This window comes from Falco peregrinus, chromosome W (assembly GCF_023634155.1).
Source record: "Falco peregrinus isolate bFalPer1 chromosome W, bFalPer1.pri, whole genome shotgun sequence".
Lineage (NCBI taxonomy): Eukaryota > Metazoa > Chordata > Aves > Falconiformes > Falconidae > Falco > Falco peregrinus.
In genome coordinates, this window is record NC_073743.1 from 22,314,228 (window position 1) to 22,331,649 (window position 17,422).

A 17,422-nucleotide genomic window follows, 5' to 3' on the forward strand; every position below is an offset into this window, starting at 1 on the left:
CCAGAGAAAAAGCTCTGCAAAGCACTCACCTCTGCTGCACTCGACTTCAAAATAAAATAAAAAAAAGTAAGAGAACTCTTAAGAAAATACTTTTTTCTGAATCATCTTTGTTACTGCAGAAGTACTTTTCCAGGTCTAATAAATCCACAAATAATATGACCTTATGATTTATAGGAAAAAAACCCAACCCAACTTGTTTGTAAAGGTTAAGGACTTGCTAATTAGGTTTAATTTTGTTATAGAAGGCTAAGACTCTTGAACGAAAGATGAAGCATTAAAAAAATAAAGGGTTTCTTTATGACTTTTTCAAATACTTTTTTTTTTTTTTTTTTTTACATCCTGATACTATGAAGTCCTGGATATATAACCCGACTATCACAGCAATCGCTTGCATGAAAAGAAAACCAAATCCTCCCTTTCCCAAGCAGCACCCTGAAGACAAGGAAATGTCCATCATTCCTAAACTTTGGGGGATAAGGTGAGGAGGTCCCTTCTACCCCACCAGGACATGGAGGACCTTTTCTTTCTGATTTACTGGTTGATGGGCACCGTGGACTTGAGAGAAGTGGTCCTGGGAAATATTAAATATTATTACAGTTGCAGGACTGTCGTAGAGGCATGAGCCTCAGCATCTGCTCGAGCACTGCCCTGCTTGCTAAACCTTCTCTCCTCGGCTGAACTGTTCCTTCTTCCTCCTCTGTTTCCATTTGTTTTGAATGCAGATAAAGCAAAGTTAACAGTCTGCTGCCCCACATTAAAAAAAAAAAAAAAAATTACAGCCAAAGAGACATTCAACATTGGATTCAACGATGCATTTGAAGATAATGTGGCACAACAATGACACAAAGCAGACGTAAGTACAAACGCTGAATAAATATAATTTCTGCTTTTAAAAAGAACTTACCAAGGCCAAAGGCAAATGCAAAGAGGATGCTGTGTGAATGGGGATGGGAAAACAGAAAAGCAGGGAAAAGAGACTAGGCTGGATTGTGGTTTCCTCTGAAAAAGAGCTTTTATCCAAGAGCCCCTCACAAAGATGCTCTTATCACACACACATATAAGCTGCTCAGAGTTTTTATCCCTCTCCTTTGAAGATAAAGATTCAAACCTTGCAGGTCTGATACAAACAAGGCTCCCGCTGATCTCGGTGGATATTTTGGTTGTGTAAAACCAGAGGGATGTGGTGTGATCTCTCCCTCTCATGTGACTTCCTTGGAATATTTTATGTTTCCAGGAATTAGCCAAACCATTCCTCTCTAGGGTTTCCACTGGGAATGGCTAGCAGCCCACTGGGACACAGAGGAACCTGAACATCCCTGTGCTAACTTGGCCACGGTTCCAGTGGCGCTGAGCCCGTGGGGTTTTGGGACACAGTGAGTAACTCCCAACGGATAGCTGGGGAGCAGCACAACTGTGACACCTTGTAAAGCAACTAATCCATCGGGACACAAAGGCTTTTAAATAGAGAACTCTGAATAAATGCAACAGCAGATATAAAAAAAGATCTGGTCCTGCTAAAAGTAAAGCCTTACGCAGAAAATTGCTTTTCTCAGTAGGAGCTGTTCAAAAAATTTTAACGAAAGCTGAAGGAGGAGGGGAATGGCTAGTTCCAAACTCACTTCCATACATTCTCTTGTACACCAAATTTATTTTTGCTTTAGAAGATGGTCTTGACAGTTTCCATTGTAAGTTTAAGAAATAAAACAAAATCCAAACCCTCGCTGGGAAAATGCTAAAAATCTCTTCATATTTGTCAGGCAAAATGAAGAGCTCTTCCACTGGAAATACCAGAGCCAGGTATAAACAAATAGACTTATTCATCTAGGAAAGCAGTTCATGACTTCAAAATACCATGCAGTCACATTTAGTTTCCTAAATAATCTGATATATTCATTTCATTTTTAAAAATCTTGTCTTTAAAAATATGCATATCTAAGCAAACAATTTTGTTTTGTGGTTTGGTTTTTTTGTGTTGTTTTTTTTTTTTTTTTTTTTCTTCAGGAAAGACAGCCCAGCTTCTTCTGTTTTGTTGGGGGTTTTTTTGGTTGTTTTTTTTTTTTCAAATACAAGCACTGTTATTCAATAGATGCAGCCATCTCAGCTGCCTGTGACAACACTGCATGAAAACACGCCGCAGGAAGGGCTGTCTCAGTTACAGCTCTACCTGCCCAAGTCATTTATCCATATGGATTATAGCATCCAACAAAATTGTATCATTGAGAGGTCCATTTTACGTGATTTTACAAACTGAGGTCCTAACATTACGGCTCCTATAGAAGGCAGCGCACTTACCACAGTCCTGCTCTCTTGGAGAGGCGAAGCTCCTCCATCCCCAGCACGGACGTACCCACCATCCTGCAGCACCCGCCTTTGGTACCCATGTTATCCACGCCGCTGTACCAGCTATTCCTAGAGGAATACTTCCTTGGCAGCGGCACCTAAAGCATTTAGTTCTAAACGCAAAAAACAACAACTGTTTTGGTTTTTTTGTTTTGTGGGCTGTTGTGTTGGTTTTTTTAAACACGCTGTTTCAAATGTATGCAGACATCTGTTGTTTTTATTTCTCAAACCTGGCCAGCAATATGGGGAAACTCATTTCATTTGTGTCTTCTTTCCTTGTCATTTTCCATTTTTTAAGAAAGTATACAACATGCTCGCTGTATTGGAAATAGCAGGGTGCTAAACCATGCTAATATATAAATTATTATACCATACTATGAAGGATTCCTAGCCTTGTTATTAGATATTCACAGAAGCAGCTGAATGCTACAAGCAGATGCCACGGCCAAGGAACTGCACAGTGGCAGAAAATATACATATTCCCTGGGTTTCATTGTGTTTTGTCTTATCCCATTGAACTCTCTGAAAAGAGAAACTTGATTCATAGTTAGCTATAAATATAAAAATGCAGTAACTAGTGTTATGCAACACTTCCACAATTATAAAGTAATAAAGCTAGTGCTTTTGAAAACCAGGAGATTTATACGGAAGATATGTGGGGTTTTAATCTCAACATCCATTAAAAATTGCTGGAAGAGCAGCTCTAGGTCTTCTGGCATCACCTATGGCTCAACCACTGAAGTTGAAGGTCTTCCCACCACCTTCAGCGCAAAAGCCCCACATCCTCCACCAGAGCCTGACATCCCACCACGGTTCCAACACCTTCTGTACAATGCAATTTTAAAGGAGATATTCGGTGGTAAAATTTTGAAAAAAAGCACTGGACCTACAAAGGAGACCCTCAAATGGGTACTTCAGCTCCAAAAAGTCACCACAGGTCAAACTGACCCACCAGTTTGGGTTTTACCTCAAAGACTTTTCACTGAGTCCGCATTAAAAGCTCTTGGGCAGAATATCTCTGCAACTCGTGGAAGCTGATCCCCCAAATTAAAAGTTTTAAAAGCAGATTATTCAGACATCTGGTATCGTTAAGCCTCCAACATTCATCTGCCTCTGGATTCAAAGGGGTTTCTGCATGAATATTTAAACATAAACCTGTAGATCATACCCAGATACAGCAATTTTCTTATGGGCAACCAAGTGAGCACCAGTATTGCAGAGCTTGTTAGGTGTATTTATTTTTAATAGGATTGAATTTAAACACCATTATCAGAAAACGGCAACATTAAGAGTTTCACTCAACTGCTTTTTACAAGTGTCAGGTGCTGAATAAGTGTTTGATACTCGTGATGCATTGACAAGAATTACATTTCCAGAATGGTCTGAATTAGGCACTCAGCTTCTATTCCATCCATGGCAATAAAAATTAGCTGACTGTCTTTCAATTGCACACCATTATCGCGAAGAGCTCCCCCTTGCCTGCAAGTAGGCATTCACCTCATCATTCACAGACTCCATTCAAGGAAAAAATAAAAAAATAAAATCACTCAGAACAAATTCTTTAAACTGCTCTAAAAGCAAAATAAGACATCAAACAGACTGGGGGAGGGGGGAAATAAATACCCAAACCTATAGGGAAGTTCTCGATGATCAGGCTGCATCAACTGTATCAAAAGCATCAAGTATGCTGGGAGAAACTTTGTGGTAAATAAGTACCGCATAAGATGTGCCTATTAATTATTATTAGATGTTATATTATGCATATATATATTATATAGATGTTATATCTATATATATAAAATGCCTAATAATTATTATATAGATGTGGATGCTTCTTCCCATAAAGCATTGAGTCAATCTTGACTCCCTCACACACAAATATATATATATACATATCTTCTGTCTTTTTATATAAAACCACAGGCACACACAAGACCCTGTTGAAATCCTATTTTCTTGGTGTTCAATATGCCCACACCCGATAAAACAATGCCAAATCTCGAAATCAGGCTGGAAATCCCTTGGCCCCAAGGTCACGCTCTAACAGGAAGCTCCGCAGGTTCATTTAATACTGTTTTAAAAGCAAAACCAATTTAATCAGCTTTAAATTTGCAGCAGTGATGTCACCACTCACCCCTATGCCAATATTTTGTCCGTCTCAAGGGCACTCAGTCGTGACATGAGTTTCTTGACTCATTGAGGGTGCTGGACAAGCCAGTTGTGCTGCTGGGACTGCTTAGCTGAACTGCTTTATGTAATTTAAGATATAGAGATAGATATAGATATATAAAAAAGCACCAGAATGTCAAGCTTGTTCACACGTAAAAGGAAAACTGCAAAAATTTCTGCAAAACTCTGCACTGACTCAGCACAACGGCAGAAGTGCCGGGCATTTAGCCAGGCAGATGCCACCCTGTACCCCGTTTTCAAGTGTCCTACTAATAAAATACTCTTCACACACCAGGCTCAGTGAGGACAGCCCCTCCCCCCCCACCATCCTTTGAAACTGTTGCCACCCTTATGCTTTTCCTCTTTGCAAGGGCACCCCTCCAGAAGGCAAAACAAACCCGAGATCAAGAGAAACGGAGGAACTTGGAGTAAAAACCTGTCCTTAAGAGAAAATAAAATAAAATAAAATAAAAATCCTTCAAGGGAATAGTTTTGAGATGGGCTACAGGGTACCCCCGTGACATCATTTTGCTGTCTCTACTTGCGTTCAGCACCGTGCGCCCACGCCACACTCTCCATCAGCAAAGCAGCGGTTTCAAAGGGAAACATTTCAGCTTCAGTTGCATAAAAAAATTCATTTGATATACTCTCCAAAGGTATTTTTCCTGGATTAAGAAAAAAAAAAAACCAACAAAAAAACCCCAACCAGCCACCACTGCACTGAACGCTATTGATTAGGTAAAACATTTTTGTAATTCTCTAAATGAAGGGGAGTGAGCACAGAAGGAGCTATTGACCCATCTAGTCCATCACCTTCATCTCCAAAAGCCTGGTTCCATTCCAGCAGGTAAACCCAGTACTGCCAAAGGAGGCTGGGCTGCCTGCCCCACATCGATACCCTGAAAAAAAGCTTCTTCTCAAAGCCTGGTATAAATATCTGGCTTCCATATTTCCAGGTGATGGTGCCGCTAATTTTCCTCTTTCATCTCAATGCGAAATAGGTACCACAAGCTCCATCAGCCTTCCGGGAAACGGGCGTCGGAACAACACATTGGACACTTTGACTTGAGAGAGGAGCTGTAGGGATGGGACACCTATGTTGCCATGGCATGGACTCAAAGTTATACCTACAAGAAATATAATGGATGGTATCAATGTTGCCGTTTGCACGGAAACACTTTTCACTATCAAAATTCATCAGCAAAACGAATGGGAGAGAGGCAGCCTTTGCTTTGGGGAGAGATCAGGGTTGATGTTTATTTGTCTCATTTTTGCCTCAAACCATACCAGGATTTATCACGGATTACAGTGCTGCTATGCCCCGTCAGCTCCCATATAGATACGCCCTGTTCCATAAGGAACTTGAAACTCAGAGCAGAGGATAATTAAATAGCCTCTTCTGGGCTTGCTTTCTTCAACAAGATAGCAAGACACGAGTAAAATTAACTTTCCCACAGCACGGGATGACAAAGAAACAGATCCTCAGAGGTTACTCAATGTTTCTTGGGCTCATCAACATGGCGCCCATTCTCTGCCGATACCTGCCTGCTTCTCCACAGGTTTCTAACAGCAGGTAAACCCCCTATTCTGGAAATTATTTTTCAGTGATCATCTACCACCAGGGTACGTCACTGGGTTTAACATCAGTGGTAGAGGGTAAGTGCTTTTGTAAATCTTTCAGGCCTGGGGCATTTGTGGGAGAGCAGCTATGGTGGCGCGCGCGGTGGCAGCGTGCGAAGGCATCTCGTTTGTCACACTTTCGCTGCCGTGTCATGCCACGTTACGGTGACACAGGCTTCCCTCTTAAGCCTACTCACTACCTTAGCAATTCACACACCACGATGTGATCCGCGCCTGCTTTCTTCAGCACTTTCCCTGACCTTGATCTCTGAAAAAAAACCCAAACCCCCAACATTTTGCTACAGGAATTGATGCAGCGGAGTCAGAAGTAAAACTGATTTGCCCGAGATGCGCGGTGCTTATTATCGCTCCTCACGTGGCCTTACCTTTCATGTAGCTTTTCATCCACAACAGCAACCAAAACTAGTGCTAAAACCGCTTTGGATGAAAAACTCCCTAAGAAAAGGCATTTGCATAGGAAAAAAATACTTCCAAATTGCAGTCGAGTCATTTGGAGCTTATACATACAGATGCTCGGTAAAAATTTGCAGCAGTGTTTTTCTGCAAACACAGTCTTCCAGATAAAGGGCTGTGTTTTTTAGTTTGTTTGGGGGGGGGGGCTGTGGTTTGGGGGTTTTTTTTTGCTTTTTGCTACTGCTTATTCTTACTTTAGACAGTGACCTAAAAGTATCTCAAACCAGCATACCTGACCCAATGCTAATGGAAAACTGTTTCTCTGTTCTTCCGTAAAGAGCATTTTAAGGGTTGGGTGGAAATGAGCTCAGTCTTGATCCATTTAAAAATAGCTGCCCGATTAAAAAGCATTGATACTTTAATTCTGAATATATGCATTATTATGCAAATAGCATTGGACAAAACAGCTCTTGGAAGACGCGATGCTCTTGCCTATGCTATCAGTACAATTCTAATTTGCTCTTTGCTGCAATTAAGGGACAACCCAAATACTAAGCAGGAAGAAAAAGAAATAACGCGTGACAACCTATCACCAAATCAATCAATTCAGTTACGATCACCTACAGAAAGTTGGTTTTCTACAATTACAATTACAATTACAATTAAAAAAAATAATAAATGTGAGTCTTACAACGCAACACCGATGGGCAATTTACACTTTGTTAAATAAACAAGCACACAAACTCTTAAGGAAACACACAGAAATATCTGCATCTGTATCTAGCCAAAGAAGAAAATAATCCTAACAATTAATTACTCTGTTTATGAGATATTATGATTACGGGAGAAACTTCTGTGCATTTGAGGGCTTCCTACTGGCAAGGATGGATTCAACAACCAAACCCATTCCGAGAAAGTTCCTAACCCTGGTACATCGCTCTGGAAAGACAGGTATCAGGGGACTGCTGTCATCATCCCTCCAGCTTAGTCATGTCATTTCCTTGGAACATTTTCCATTATTAATACAAATATACATGAACACCATGTTTCTTTTTCAGGTAAGTGTCTCAAATGAGTGATGTACATGTGAAAACAAGAAACAGACATTAATATTGTGCCTAACTTACAACTCCTTCCCCCCACACACACACATTTGTTCTGCATTTGTGAATTCCATACGTGAACGGAAACTTCACCCAAGAAATCTTTCACCCTCCCACAAGGGGAGTACAGTCACATCGTGCCATGGCAATGCAGTTTTGGTTTCCCCTTGAGACTGCAAGGGGCCAGCAATGGTGGCACCTTCCATCTTCGTGTCGGTCTAGTTCCAGGCTTAGGACTACCCTGGCACTCTGTCATCTCCTCTTGGAGATTTTCATCATCTTATACTCATCCCTACACTTGGGTCATCTTGCCAGCAAGCAGGTCTCAATGGGGATGAAAATTCATGTACCTTTAACTTCGACATGACACTTAGAGCAGAGGGTGTGATGAAGCCAAAGCTAGATGCAGCGCCGACAGAATGCAGACAGGGATAAAATTTTTAAAAGGTCCATAAACGACTTGGATGCAAAACTCCTATTAATTTTCACAGGAACTGCGCGGTCAGAAATGATCTATGCAATAATCTATGCCACGATCCTCCAAGCCACAGTTGCTCTTGCCAATAGATCCTGCAATCTGTTACTGGGGAAAATACCCATGAAATTTATTTCTATTTCACAGCCAACCTGCTGCACGCTAGAGTTGAAATCCACATATTTAAGTGAGGAAAATAAAGCATACTGCCCCAACTCTTACCTGCCTTTACAGGATTTGATTCCTTATAATAAAACCAATTCCATAATACGTGAACTTCCACAGTCAGAAAGCCACGGTTTTATTTTTAACCAGTAAAACCATGTATGACTTTAATGTAACTAAAGAAATAGAACTGAACCCTCCATCACCAGTAATTATTATATTTTATTATGGCTTGATAAAAGGATATTGTTATACAAGCACTGATTATCCTATAATCCAAATTAAGGCTTTATTCACTAATGAAAGCCAGAATGCAAAATGAACAACACAATGAAATATATTATTGTTTGACTAAGTATTAACAGTGTCATTCCTTAGATCTGACTGAGTAACACTAATGTACCCTGCTATTGTTCAATAGTTTAAATAAAGAAAAAAGAAAAAAAGGTAGAAATTAGATTTAAACACTTTTTGGATTCCATTAATATTTGCCATGAGGAAGGAGCATGGGGGAAAGCAGGTTCTGTTAGGGGGGCACTTTCAGAAGATTTAACAGTGGGAACCCTGAGAGAATCACTGCCAAGACAGGAGCTCCAGGAATTTAACTTGGACTTTTGTTAATTTGATGAGAAGATACATTGAATTTTCTTCTCTTACCATATTGACTGTTCAGGGTGTTAAAAAAAAACAAAACAAAAAATACCACAACAAAAACCACAAAACCAGCTACCAATCTGATTTTCAACCCACTGTGCTTGATATAGTGAACAGGGACATCCACTGGAATGCTAAAAATAAGGCTTCAGGAAAGAGAAATAAAGGGAAAGGACCACGTACAGAAAGCATTTAGCATCTGATAGCAGAAGATGCTCGGTAACAGCAAGGCTACTGGGCACGGTGGGAGGCGTTCAAAGATTTACAGGACTTGGTTTCCATGGGAGCAACTAAATAAAAATCAAAATCAAAGCAGGGAAGGGACTCACAGTTTGCATTTATGGGGAATCTTGAGAAGTCAGGTGTTCTGGAGAAGGGACTAACTGCAAACGCTGTTGGAAAAGCAAAGCGGGCGCATGCCGTGTACTCACCCATCACTGACAGCTCTGCGGAGCCGCTGCTGTTCACGTTTTTGTAGGTGACTATGCATGTGTACGTCCCAGAATCGTCGTCAGTCACGTTGGATATGAGGAGGTTACTCCCAGCCAGTAACGAATACTTTTTGGACCTGAAACAGGGATAACACAAGTCCGCGGTGTATTAGAGGCGCTCTTCTCCATCTAGAAAAATACACCTAGTAAATTATGCCGTTAAGTAATTCTCAGCCGTGATTTTGCCGTTAATAGCTTTACACTTCCATTTTAAATACCAGCCAGGTGACATTTATGATCAAATTCCACCCTCGGATTCGGTGTGAAGATGAGTTATAGCAGCAGGTTAGAAGACACATCCAGCACCACTATCATTTAGGAGGAAAATCTCGTCCCCCCCAAGCTCACACCATTGCCCGTAAAACGTTACTCAGTGGTTTCCCTTTGCTTTGCTCAAGGAAACGTAACATTACCCACGCAACTCCCAAAGGGCTGAGCTACCTGATGGGGAGCACTTCATCTCCTCGCAGCCACGTGAAGGTGGGAGGGGGGTACCCAGAAACGCAGCACTCCAGAACAGCATCTTTCCCTTCCATGGCCACCACGTTCGACGGTTGCTGCAGGAAAAACTGCTGCCTGTGCAAACCTGGATCTACAAGAGCAAAAGAGACATTTGTCATCCCTTTAAAAAAAAACCAAACAACGTAACGGAACAAAACATTCTTTTTGTCGGGAATGGGGAATATAAAACAACTGATCAATAACAGACCCAAGAGACTGGGGCTTTCACAGATTCTTACTGATGGGAAAAATAGAAAAATCATAGTACAGATGTATAAAAAGTGTATCAAATGGCAATCTTCAAGCTGCTTACAGGTTGAACTCAAGGGAGCAATTTGATGACAGAAAAATACCAGCTTTTGGGAAAGCGAGAAAGGGCTGTTTATAGCCTGGTATTAAAGTCAGGTCTTGGAACGCCACAGGAAAAGGCATAGCCATGGCAAGAAAAGACAGATATACATAAGGTTAAGAGTGGTACTGGATTAATGTCACTATTCCGGAGTTGCAAGAGGGGAGTTCATAAATACAGTAGGTGAGGGAATCCAAGGAGAGCTTCAAGGAAACATGGGAAAGCACAGGAAACGCAGAACAGAGTAACTTAGAAAAATCTGAATTGAGAAGTAATAAGTAGAAAGATTAGTGCCCCAAATTCTCCTTTCCTTGACCGAAGGACACCCCGTGTGCCAGAGGCTGTCCTGGACAGCCCTGGATGCCCATCCGTGGGCAGCTGAGCCGAGCTCAGTGTGAGCTAAACCTCTGCCTCTGACTGCCCTGGGTGCACCACTGCTGACTGGGGGGCATCCCAGACCCAAATGTCACCAACCCTGCCTGAAATTCCAGTAAACAGGCCAAGGAAACCAGTCGGGTTTGTTTGCTTTTTAATGAGCCTCCTCCTTCCCTGGAAAGCAACTTCATTTTCTTATCACAGATGTTGAAACAAATGGCTGGACATTAAATATTACTCCTTGTTTCCTGACAAAAACGTCAAAAAATTACACAATATAAATGAATATTCCCACCAAATTAACAGCTACGATATCTCCCAGGATCATCTCCAAGTAATTAAGACTGCTTCTGCCGTAGAAGTAGAAAGGAACTAACTAGCTGCATGCATTCGGTATGGTTTTCTAACAACAGCATCTTTCCAGTGCCTACTGGAACCAGATGGATGTGCAATTCCCAGCCATCGGTGAGTGCAAAGGATGCAGGAGTTGCCCCACACAACTCAGTGGCTTCAATTTGCGAAGACACCTTAGCTGATCACAGTGACGCTTGTGAATTGCTTGGTGTCTCTTTCAATAATCAAAGCACACGTACTACCTAAATATACACATTTAAATACACCATAGCTAACTGGCAGAAAACCAAAGAAAGCTGCTTTTTTTTTGTTGTTTAGTTTTGCTTGGTTTGTTTAGATTCTTCTTTTTAAGTCACTTGTCCAAAGATGGAAACAGATGTGCAAACCCAGAAAGTACAACAAAACCTGTGAGCAGCATCCAGATCTCGACACAGGAGCGTCTCCTTCCCTGCAGAAGCACTTAGGTCTGAAACCACAAAGAGGTTGTCTGATTAAAATCCCAATCCTAGTTAGGATGCAAGATGTAAGCAGCAGTAAGATGGGCAGCAATAAAAATATAGGGAAAATGACATCAATTATGATGAAATTTGAAGTTAGAATAAGGAGATGATTGATAATTGAAACCATAGGCTTTAGGGGGATATGTTTGGCTGAGATGGTTCTTCAAATTCATCTGGAATAAATGGAATTCTGAAGCTGGTATAGGCTGGGTATTAGACAAAGCTGCACAATCCTAAACCACACACAAGTAGCTCAATAGGCATTGCTCCTCTGTACTTGGAAAAAAGCAGGACAGCACATCCACATTTTATAGTGACATGAAATACATTTTTGTTGTACTGGGGACTAGAAACAACATTAATGAGACATCACTATTGCCTCCACTCCTCCAATGAAAATAATGCACTCATTACAACTCTGCCAACAGTCTGAAGATCAGCTCATAACTAGCACAGATTAGAGCAACCCCATCCTTCAACCAAAATGAAACACAACAGTATTTTACCTGAGATTTTTCCTCTCTCTCATGTGTTTTTTTTCCCCGGCAAGATTTTGGATGTTCCTGAGAGATGCGATTAAGTGAACATCCCAATGAAAGCAAAACTGTTAGCGTTAAGGCATGCAGGCAGACAGCTAGACCGAGGCCAAGGTTAAACTGAGACGGTGCCAACGTGAAAAACTGCTGAACACTGGAAAGGGAAAGTCACCATCCAACACCAAACCCAGATCCAAATTGTTAGTCAGGAATGGCAGGCGACAGCACAGACTCAAAAGTAGGTAAGCATTATTATTATTATTATTATTATTATTATTATTATTATTATTATTATTGTTGTTGTTGTTGTTGTTGTTGTTGTTGTTGTTGTTGTTGTTGTTGTTTGGGGATCTGTTAACCTGAATTGTCAATAAGTTCAACTTTCAACTAGTCATTATTTCAAATTACTTTTGTATTTAATATGAGAAAACACCACCACTAAACATCCCTGTAACATAGCTCTGCTTTCATCCCCACTGAAGCTGATGTTTAAAAATCGTCTCCTGCTTAGTTCCTTTTCCCAACATTTTCTCAGGGTCCGGACGGCTCCTTTCCCCTCTGGCACGCCTGGCACTGCCTTGGGCTGGCTGCCACTCACCACTCTGCAGGCAAATGCCCCCTGCCTGGGTCCTGCTATATGCCACAGCACTGCCATCGCCTGCTCTTCGCCTTTTCCATCTCTTGCTCCATTCACGACTCACAAAACAGAAGCTTCAGCTCCTATTTGAACTTTTCTGAACTCCCTAACGATGTAGCTGCTCACTGGAAAGGTGATGACACCTCTACATCCCTCTGCCATTCAGAAACGCAGCTCAAAAGCAAACAGAAACCAGATGTGCCAGCTGTGAATCAACATTTTGCTGCCTGATTCCCAGTCGAGTATGGCCAAAGTCAGCAGCTTAAAGCTGCATCAAGAGTTGAAGAAAATAATTGCTACAGGAAGGAGGAAAGCAAGTATCTTTATTCTTTTCAAAAACTAAGAGGAGGAAAAGAGCTGTGGGTTTGAAATCCATGCAGATCAGACCTGGGACGTTATTCAGACAAGTCCCTAGCCAGGGCTGAGCATCCCGGGAGGCAGCAGCTGTGCCCTTGGGCATCACGGCTGGCAGCCGGTGCCGAAAACAGCCCAGGGAAAGCTCAAGGCAAAAACTGGCATCAGGTTTGCTATCAGAAGGGTCTGGATGGAGTAACCAACAGGTTTTGGTTAAGCATCACAAAGCAAAACCACAGCTTTCACGGTAGGAAATGCTAGCGAGGAGGATGGACATGCTATCAGACTGTGGCAGTTGGCATCACACCACCTCTGGCTGGGTACCGCCTGCCGAAAGACTGAGGTGCTCAAAAACCAGAGCTCGGTAACTGGGATGTAACCTCGCAAGGAACAAAGGAGTCTCCAAAAACACCACCCTTTCCTCCTGGGGGACATCTAGGTTCCTCTCAGGAGCCAACATCCACACCTTGACCAACGGGATGGTGTTAGATGTTAAAAAAAATTAATTGACTCAAAAGTCCGTGAGACCACAGACTGCAAACCTCTGCAGCAGCGTTACACTGAAGGCAGTACAGTCTCCACTTGGAAGGTAAAGGAAAATAAAATAATTTTTAATTTATTTTTTTTTTTAAATCACAAAACATGTTCTGAGTAAACCCTACAAAAATATTCATCAGTGACAAAAAAGACCTTGTGAGGAACTCGGGTCTTTCTGCGAGCTTAGGGAAGCGGTACCCAACTAGTGCCCAGGCAGTGATTCCAGTATCTGACTGGTAATTGTCTGATCGCTGATACAGACGCAAAGCAGCCCCAGCCTGGAGCCCTGGGTGCTCACAGCCGTGATGTCCCCATCCATGGGGACAGGACACCTCTTGGTCTTTTTTAGCTTTCGACCGCTTGCCTGGGATGGTGGGGCACAAACTGCTCCCCCCTGCAGGCCACAGACCCCCACCGCTGCCAGTGCTTATGCTCAAAGCCTGATGCTGGACCAGCTGGAAGCAAGGGCTACACCAGCTTCCCATCCTGCGGGGCATATCACATCACTGGTGTTAGTTGATTTTTTTATTATTTTTTATTAAGCACATTTCTATAGAGTAATGTTTAAGAATGAGCAGTTATACCTAAACCCAATTAGAAAGCAGTGAGCCGCAAGAACTTCTTTTCCCTGAACAAAGTGAAACCTCTCATTTCATATTTAGCATTTTTCTTGAGCACACAATGTGCGGTAATGAGGTACAGCTATACACATATTTTCCATGCTCATTAAATCAATGACACACAGTTGAAATTCAAAACCACAAATAGGATCTGCGGATGTGTATCTCATTCCAACAGTCCCCATTACACTGATGTCTGAAAACACCACCCTATTTGGAAAAAAAAAAATAATGTATATATATATATACATCTTTGCAATGCCTTGTTAGGATAAGTCATTTTATCTCCTTTTTATAGATGGTTAATGGAATAATTGAGATATTTTATGATTAACTGAGGACATTATATAATCTCAGCAGGGAAAGGTCCTGAATTATTTCTTTTTCCCCCCTCATACTTATGTCGAAGGCAGAGCTTCTACCACGTTTTGGCAGCATACTTCACAGCCAGCCACTAACTGCTCTCTCAGACCCTCAGACAGGTGTCAATATGCATTAATGAGTGCTGTGGATGTATTTCACCGATACCAAATTGGTCTTAAAGCACGCAGAACTGGAGACATCACATTTCTCTCTTTCAAGGCAGGTGAAGTTGCAAGCAGTTCACTTGGATTCAGCAATACAGACACCGCTTCGGCACTCAAGGAGAAAAATGTTACTGCAGTATTTTTGCTACGTTATATACTGGGGAGAAAAAAAAAAAAAAAAGAAATGCTTTCATAAAAATGTGTTGCATCCCGTTGTACGGCATCTCCCCGCGCTAAGCTGCTTTGTGCTATAATGCATTTGTAAGTGTTGTTCAATTGACAAAAGACTCCCATTGTATCATACCCATGAAATTTTTTTCTGAGAGTATTTGGATAATATTTTACTTTTCCAGTATATATACTTTTTTTTATTGCAGTACTTTTTATATTGCAAATTCCAGAACTGTGATGCCTTTAATGTGACACTGATGTGACGGACTATCTCTCTAAGTGTTCATAGTCACATTTCTAAATTCGATTAAAAAGAGATAAAGATTTACACCAAAGAAAACCCAATTTTGCTCTCTGCTGGCAGTGAAGGCAGGCCGGCAAAATTCCCCAACCTGGACTCACCATCACGCCTAGAGGCTGAGCACTTAATCCCAATGAGAAAGCAAGGGTTATGTGGGAACGGCATTGGAGAAATCCGTCATTAAAATGATACCGATCTCTCAATATACAGAATGCATTAAAATGTATAACCAGAACACAGTCACTACTTTGGGATTCGGCTTTATTTTTGCCTCCACCTCCCAACCCCCTTGCTAGCATTTTCCTGCTTCAACCCTCCTTTCCCCACCCCCCACCCCCCAAAAAACCACCAGCCTGGCTCGGCAGAGCTGGGGGATGTGACATGACCAGGAGCATCTTAAGTAATAAGGACACACACAGATTGTAACATTAGCCCCGGCATGCATCAGGGCGTGAAGACATTCTTCTTACTGTAGTAACTTCAAAATACATTAACTAAAGTACAAGGAAAACTGTGCCAAGTTGCCGCTGGAACATGAGGCTATACATCAGGGGTCCTGTTTCCAGCTTTAATAATGATTTCTGGCGAGAGGCTCTGTTTCCTCATCCATAATGAAGATAAAAAAATTTACAGGCTTTTGACTTGTTCTTTGAGATCCTTAGGTAAAAAAAATAAAAATACAAAATTTATTACTGCAGGGGTAGAGAAGGGACACAGCTGGTTTGTATTTGCAAGACAAAAGGAGCGAGCTTTTTCTCTGGCCATTAAAGTTTTAGAGGCAAAATTGAAACAGAATGAGGAACTGCTCCACAACTACATTATCTCCTATCCCCAAAATGGGGAATAGAGCAGAGGCGAGCAAGTAGTAACACATTTACACTCCTGCTTTCAGCTGAGCAGCAGTGTCAGCAGACACTATTTCAGACCTACATTGTCCTTCAGATGCAAAGCACAAGCAATTAAAGAGCAGCGATTTGATCCAGGTAGTAACTGAAGGCAGAGAATAACCTACAACAAGGTTTTTGATGCAGCCCTACGAATGTAACTCGAGAGAGATGTCATGCCCAGTCCTAGTCTGGTTTGAGTTAAACAAAATAATTAAAACAAAAAAAATCAAAGACTCGCTTAGTCAACGTTGAAAAAACAAGTAGGAGCCTCTAACCACTTTGCGGCTTATAAATGGTAACTGGGACAACCTTTTCTGATGGCCGTTCTCTAAGCCCCCTCCAAAATTTCTGAACACGTGGTCACTAGTCAGACACGCAACATATTAGAGTATATTAGAGAGTATGGACTCAAGAACACCTCTCTGGCTCTTACTGAGGACTCTCCTAAAAAAAAAATGAATATCTCCTTAGTAACCATTTCTATTTGGAGACCTGACTGCTATCAATCTGATGTAGCATATAGATGCTATACTGATTTTCAATTTCCCTAATGTCTTAGGCAAGGAACCCTCCAAGAAATCTACTACAATGATACAAATAATCATCAAAAATTATGTTGACATCACCTGTTTTGATACACTGATACCAAATTGTTTTCATTGCATGGACAATCCCATTATTTTGTGTCGTAAAGATGCCAGCTTGACAAACCATCAGGTACTCAAAGTTTGGGTTAGTTCCAGATCACTGGAATCTTCAGTATTCCAAAGTTATGGTCAAGAATTAATGGTCCGGAGAATTTCTCAGCTTCTCCAGGTGCTATATTTTCACTTGGGTATAATGACCTGAAAACATCTGGTTTTAGACAAGCTTTAAGCCACTCATGTCATGGTAGTAGTAATTTTTATTTTTAATATAAAATTATTGTGAAATAATCAATGCCATATGTACAGGCACTTTTTTTTTTTTTAATTAGTAGTGGTTCTTAACTTTTCTGCCCTTTAAATACTGAAACAAGTTCTACCACTTTCACCCATTCTTAGAAATATTGTTTCAGCTAGGTTCGAAAAACATTTGCACCCTGAACTGTATTGATTCTTGCTGTCTTCCCTGTCTGCAACTCTTTTGACTCCCCACAAATGCTGGTTTTTATTTTATAATTACTATTATCAGATCACTTGCTCCAATTTTCAATTTTTTCCTAATTTCTTCATAACCAGACTGCTGGGGTTTTCAGTTAAGGCTGCCTGTCCTTCCAGGGTGTTACAGTAACATTTTATTGCATATATATAAAAATACACTTGGAATTCCCCAATAGCCATCTGATTTATTCCACTGAAAT

General features: G+C 41.2%; 1 protein-coding gene across 1 annotated transcript in view; it reads right to left on the reverse strand.

Moving 5' to 3' along the window:
* LOC129783059 (netrin receptor DCC-like) overlaps nucleotides 1-17,422 on the reverse strand; it is a 164,269-nt gene that overhangs the window by 93,032 nt on the left and 53,815 nt on the right. The window contains exons 3-4 of the mRNA XM_055792719.1: nucleotides 9,873-10,023; nucleotides 9,372-9,508 (exon numbers count right to left, since the gene is read on the reverse strand). Coding sequence (XP_055648694.1) covers nucleotides 9,372-9,508; nucleotides 9,873-10,023 — 288 coding nt within the window. The remainder of the gene's footprint in view (nucleotides 1-9,371; nucleotides 9,509-9,872; nucleotides 10,024-17,422) is intronic.